The 6,653-nt window shown below is 43.3% G+C and overlaps 1 protein-coding gene across 1 annotated transcript in view; it reads left to right on the forward strand.

Moving 5' to 3' along the window:
* The window catches only part of LOC101852317, a 10,401-nt gene that overhangs the window by 1,581 nt on the left and 2,167 nt on the right, over positions 1–6,653 (forward strand). Inside the window, exons 2-3 of the mRNA XM_005096618.3 lie at positions 5,619–6,008; positions 6,414–6,587. Of these exons, the coding sequence (XP_005096675.1) occupies positions 5,619–6,008; positions 6,414–6,587 (564 nt within the window). The remainder of the gene's footprint in view (positions 1–5,618; positions 6,009–6,413; positions 6,588–6,653) is intronic.

Below are 6,653 nucleotides of genomic sequence, written 5' to 3' on the forward strand. Positions count from 1 at the left end.
ACACACACACACACACACACACACACACACACACACACACACACACACACAAATACACATACATGCACACACACACACACAAACACACGTGCATGTGAATGAAAATTAAGAAGTTCGATTGTTTAGTTACGTTGACATGAGTACCAGGAAACACATAAGGAAAAAAGTAACTGTGATAGAGAGTAAAGAAGAAGAGCTCCTACCAAGCACCAACGAAAATTTGATGATGGAAAGTAGATCTACTAGTAACACTAAGACAGACAAATAGTTAAACATTTTTCACAAAAATTCATTCACGCTGAGGAGACTTACTTTAAGAGGAACCCGTGGACTTGGTCACTGATTGATGAGTTCTCAAAAGGATGCCACTGATGATAGAAGGTATCAACTTTTCTGGGTCTCTTCTGACCTCTCTTTTCTGACACTACCAACCTATTCCTCAGTGTGGTGGGGTGGTGGAGCCGGATGTTCACAAAGAGACTTGTAACACAAAAGTGGAGGTTGCAGTTGCTATCATTGTGGCACACGAGCTTGTTGACGGCTTTTTCCTTCATCAGGGGTTTAATGATGATCGTTCTCAACCCTCTGACGCGGAGAACACTATCAGCAACAGCACGGAATGATGCCTCCATTGCTTACATTGCAGACAGAAGTATATGACTTGGGGTTTTCAGGCCACAGTGTGCGCGTCCCAAGTAGTCTTTGCCTGTATGAACGGGTGTGCTTGTGACGGTGGGCCAGTGTCACCAGCCACCATGAGCTGAATACAGACAGAACACACGACACTGGACAGCTTGCCAGCCATATAACCAGCAATCTTACCCTCTTTACGTCATCCGTCCTCTTGTTCCTCTAGGACGTAGAGGGGAGAAAGAGCTTTCTGTCTCCAGCAAGTTTGATGGCCTGGCTGGGTGGGATATTGTATGTTCTCAGGGTACCCTTCACACCCAGGTCTGTCTTGGTCTACCTCTTGCCTTGTACCCTGATACTTTCCTGTCGTAGGCTTTACTGGCAAACAGGTTAGATGCTATACGAGCCAGATGTTGAAACCACCTGATTTTTAGGCTTCGAAAGTAGTGGAGGACAGGTGTTGTTCCTTCCATTTCTCTGATCGTGTTGTTTCTGACCATGTCCCGTCTGGTTTCGTTGACGGTTCTCCTTAGACATCTCATCTGGCAGGTGGTTATCTTACGTTCCAGACTTTTGGTCAAGGTCCATGGCTGGCACTGGTAGGTCAAGGTAGGGATGAAGATAGAGTTAATGAGCCTGGCTCTGGTCTCAATGGGGATGTAAGGATGTTTGAAGAGTGGGACAAGCTGGTAGCTGACGCTGTTAGCCGTTTGTACTCTCGTCTCTATTTCTCTGTTGAGACGTCCGTTTTCAGAAAAAGGTGCTACCATGATACTTGAACTCGTTGACTTATTTTAGCGGATTTCCGTCGATGGTGAAGTTAAGGTTGCCAAGCGTCCAGCTGATTTTCATCGTCTCCGTCTTGCTTTTACTGATCTTCATGTTGAGCTTTTCACATTGTGTATTCAGCCTGTTTGTGTGCTCTTGCAGTTTCTCTTCTTTCCCATATGCCAGGCTTTGATCGTCCTCAAACAGCTTCTCATTCAGGTCTATCGGGTAGGGGTTTGTTTCTTTTGTAATTATGTCCATGTATTTTTCAAATAGTAGCGGTGATAACACACCCCCTTGTCTCACTCCAGATGACACGTCGAACCAGTCAGTGAGTACGTTTTGGATGCAGACTGTGCTCATACTGTTGTTATAGATGGCTCCGATGTTGTCCAACAGTTGTCCCCTGATGCCGTACTCTTCAAGTGTTTGCCTCAGTTTGGTTCTTTCTACTCTATCAGACGCCTTTTCCTGGTCTACAAAAACAATATTCAGTTCTTTGTTGTATGCAATTGTCCTTTCCCTCAGTGGTCTAAGAGCGTAGTAATTTTTCCACCTTGTCCCTTGTACGCTGTTATAACCAGCAATATATGCCACAATGTTGTCCTCTGCCGTTGTGAGTGAAGATGCGGCAGATGTTACCATGAATTTTCTGAACGAGGGAGGTACATCTTGTGTCAGTCTGTTTTTGACAGCAATGTTGGCACCTTTGGAGTGGACACTTTTTAAGGAAAAGAGAAAGGCATCCAGGTCATCTTTGCAGTTCTTGCGGTCACTGCTCACCATGACAAAATCAATCATAGACTGCCTGAGAGAGGACCGAAACTGGCAGGGGTCTGGTTTGTAACGGAGACCTCCTTTTCCGCGGATGACTGAGAACACATTGAGTCGGCCCGTCAGCAGAAACAAAAACCCTTGGATCGAGCTCATATAATTCCAGAGCTGCTTCAGATATGAGATGGTGAGTTTCCAGCCCTTGACGCAAGGGAGTGGGGTGGTTGGTTTGGTTGTTGCATTTTAAACCTTTCAACCACACTAAAGATTTATCTAAAAATGCCAGGTGACAAGATAATGCCGATATGGCATGTTTCATAGTGGCCTTCGTTCTTGGTGACCTGCTGTTAAAACAGTTAAATAGCTGATCGAATTGCTCGGTGAAATATGCCGTACCCTGGTGGCAATGCTCCCCACGTGACCATGCATGTGGTTCTAGTAAAAAAATAACAAGGTGATCCTATGAAATGTTATGCCCATCCAAGGTGAATCCATGAAGTTCGAAATTGTTTCTTATGCTTTTCAATAAATGTGGTGGATCGAAAAGAGCAAAAATTTTGTGACTGTCACAAAGAAAGAATGGAGTGAGTTCAGTTATCACACGGGCTCTAAACATAGCCGCAAATAACGACTTTGGGGATAAGTTGTATGTTGATTACATTCCGTATCACATACATCAACAACTGAACCAGTGTGTTTGCTTTCACTGGGCCATTAGAAAGTACATGTACATATTATGACACAGGCTGCTTCCACTTTACAGCCAATCCTCGTACCATAAAAAGCACAGTTTGATTTGTTGGTTTATGTGTCCGTCCAAGTGGGCCGTAGTCCTCAAAGCTTCCCACTCCATCACCGGTTATATTATATTCCATTTCATCCAATACCACAGCACATAACCGTTCTTATGATGCCATGGCCTCAACTTTTAATTTTAAGAAGTTCAAGAAATTTTCTGACACTCCAGCCCAAATCTGGACGTTTTGCATTGCTTTGCACAATGTTCTGGGGGAGGGCAATTGGAAGAGCTTCTGCAGAAGGGAATAATGCTTTGCGTGAAGCATGATAGAGCGCCAACGCCAAACTTTTGTCAGAACTTTTCCACACGCGACCTTTTTTTTCAGACCTTGGATACCCTCACTTGTGACATGACAAATTCCAGAGCTGCTGGAGACAAGAACTTGGACAGAGTATTGCGCACAATTTCCAACGAACATTCATCGTTGCTAATATTACCAGGGTCATGTGGAGCTAGGTCCTGCTTGCTGCTATCCGGTTTCTTTTCAAGACGCCATGATTTTGATCGATCTGCCCTTAAATCTTTGCTGCAATGGAACCATGTGCTCTTTTGCAGAATATTCCTGCTCAGAGTCAATATGTGTGTCCCCTGGCACAAGAATTTCACAGTCAGTATCCCCGGTTGGAATGGAAAGCTATCTCTTTCTCTCTCTCTCTCTCTTTTAAGGTTCATATTAGTGTAAGGAGGGATTTGAAATGTTGAATATTGTTGGAACCGCGGTTATCTTAAGCCTCTTTCGGGCACGGAGAGCAGTGGAAGATGCAGCTGTAAAGCATGACGGCTCAAAATGTTCCTCAAACAAAACAGTTCCTTTGTTTAGTGTTTCAGTTGGCTTTCGTCCAAATCAGCTAGTCTACAACTTATCACCCCATCGCCTTGCCCTTGATAAAAAGGGATGATGGAAATGATTGATAGGCATTGTGCACTGACAAAGGACAGGTTTTGTTTTGGTAAAAGTATATTATGTTAGAAAAACTGGAGCATTTCCTAGAGGGTTCTTAGTCTTACAAATGATTCATTATCAAGGGTCGTTTGGGGGCATTCGCATGGCTCCCTTTCATCCTCCCTCTATCATTATCGCCCGGATGCGCGTACCTGAGTCACCGGCTGATTTTACACATAAAATAAATACTAAAACAAAACAAAAAATAAATAAATAAATAAAACAATCTCCAAAACGTATGAAGAGTGAGTTCAATACTCACAATTTCAGATAATCGAAAAGCACATAAAGAAATAATGATAGCTCTACCTCATAAAGGGTTCCATAGGATCCCCATCATAAAAAAAACGACAAAAATGTAAGGCTAAATAAAAAGTTGTAATCGGACAAAGAAAGTACCAAACCGACTGATGACACCTTGTATTTTAGACAACTTTTCGCAGGCAACATATCTTTCAAGAGTAGAATGCAAGTTCAATTTGGGCATTTAGACAGGCACAAAAGCAATTGATAGCCTAAAGACTTATACAACAAAGTTGAAGTGTGTTGAGTTTGTGTATAGAGAATCAGTCTGGTAGGATAACAATCACATTGACATTATTTTGATCCTATATTTTTCTGTTCGTCAAAATATTCTTACTTAAGTAGGCAATCTTACTTTTCACAATCCTTTGGAAATCGAAAGAAACTCAGATTTGGATTTTCTTTTCTGGAATTGTTGCAGTTTATAGTAGAACACCATTGACACTTCGTGCTAACCGGGGCCATGCTAGTCTGCGGTCAACGAAAATGCCTTGAACAATGGACGCAGTTTGTTTTGTTTACCGCGCGTTTCTCCACGATCAGCTGGTGACCCAGATACGCTCATCCGGGCGAAGTGACAGCTCTATTGTATTACTGTAAAACTCTCTGGTCGAATCCTGTTGCAAAAAAATCGGAGTACCGTAATGTTCTGGGAATAATATACGTCACCATTTATTTTATAGATCTTGACCATGAGGTGGGGACTCCGATTTTAAGCCCACCTCCGATAACATAACAAAAGGCCAATAAAAGGAGGTTTGTTTTGACCCTGCTTATCATCGCCATTCGGGGCTGAGTGAGCATTCTAGCTAGAAGACAGAGATCCTCATAAATAGACAAACCCACTTGAGAATTGAACTCTACTTCTTGTTTTTGGATGGGTTTTAGTTGTTGTTGTTGCTTTTGTTTATTGTATTATTTTCTTTGTTTGTACGCAAAGAGCCTCCACTGGTCACTCATTAAACAATTTTAGCCATATACCTGTGCCTCTTTCGAATCTTTTATTTTGCCCAAAGTGAGCCTGTGTATTAATGGTATTATAATAGAGTCGGCTAACTGACAAACCAATTTCCTGCTTCGGGGGTTTACTTTTTTATTGATGCTACTCTCTCTCTCTCTCTCTCTCTCTCTCTCTCTCTCTCTCTCTCTCTCTCTTAGGGTGGTATCTTTTCTCAGTTCTTACTCTGTACTTATTACAATTAACTTTCATAGGGCTTGTCCATCTGTCAACTGAGGGTAGGGTTTGATTAAAAAGATACCCAGACATCATTGTCACAGATCGCATTCGAAGTGACTTTTTAAAACGTTTAATTTAAGTTCCGGGGTTAAATTTAGTTAATACCGTAAAACAACAAAAACAAAAACATTTAACGGGAACAAAAACATGTACTTTCCCCTCAGGAAATGAGGGGTGTGGAACAAACGGAAGTTCCCAGGCCACACACATCGTTCGTGGACAGTGAGAGTGAGACGAACACGGCGGAAGTACTGTCAGAAGCACATGACGTCATCGAAAGAATGGGTGCCTTCTCCGTTCTTGGCAACGACGCGCCCAGAAATGTGGTCGAACGAGAAAGCCCAGAGCAGTGCAGTCTAGAGCAGCGCGTTGGTCAGGAGTGTCAAGCCTGCACTGTCCCTTTACCTTTGGAGCTGATGAGCCAGGGGTCGACACCACAGCAGAACACGGGACACAGCACCGCTGTGCTGGACAGTGTGATCAAAGGGCTGGGTGGTGGGTCGGAGTCCAACCCGAGAACAGGAGACGACGTAGTGTGCTTGATGCTCCAACAGGTACTTTTGAATGTTTGTGTTTGTGTGGTAAAGACGGTCTATTTGGGAGATAGGGGAACAGGCTACAAGAAAGGGGAGGAGGACAAAAAGAGAAAGGGGAAGAGGTAAAGATGCAACAGAAAGTACACAAGATAATTGATACCCTTTAAAGTATTATAATTGTTAACTGAATCTTTTGCTTAGTTTCTTTTTAGAAAAAGGGGTCGTATTTAAAGAAGTTGGGAACAATTCAGCGGAATCCACCATTTTCTGTCATTTGACCGATGTGAATTGTTATTCGATGAACATTTTTTTAAAAGTGGGGGTAAATCAGCATCCGGACATGCCGGGAGTATCGATAGCAGCACACTATGACACCCATGACGTCACCGGAAGTGTTAGTGCCTTCTCTGTCACTCTCAACAGATTCTCCAGGCAGGCAGGCTGGCTGAGTGCTGCGTGCAGGCAGAGCGAGAGAGAGTCGGGGCGGATCTAGAGAGGGAGAGGGCGGCTGTCCGTGCCGAGAGAGAAAGGGTCAACAGTCTAGTGGATAGTGAGAGGGCTGCGCTGATGTTAGAGAGAGAGCGCTCGTGGGGCCTGGTGAGTGAGACGAAAGAAAGAAAGAAAGAAAGAAAGAAAGAAAGAAAGAAAGAAAGAAAGAAAGAA

The sequence above is a fragment of the Aplysia californica genome, unplaced genomic scaffold (assembly GCF_000002075.1).
Source record: "Aplysia californica isolate F4 #8 unplaced genomic scaffold, AplCal3.0 scaffold00133, whole genome shotgun sequence".
In the NCBI taxonomy this organism is placed as follows: Eukaryota; Metazoa; Mollusca; class Gastropoda; order Aplysiida; family Aplysiidae; genus Aplysia; species Aplysia californica.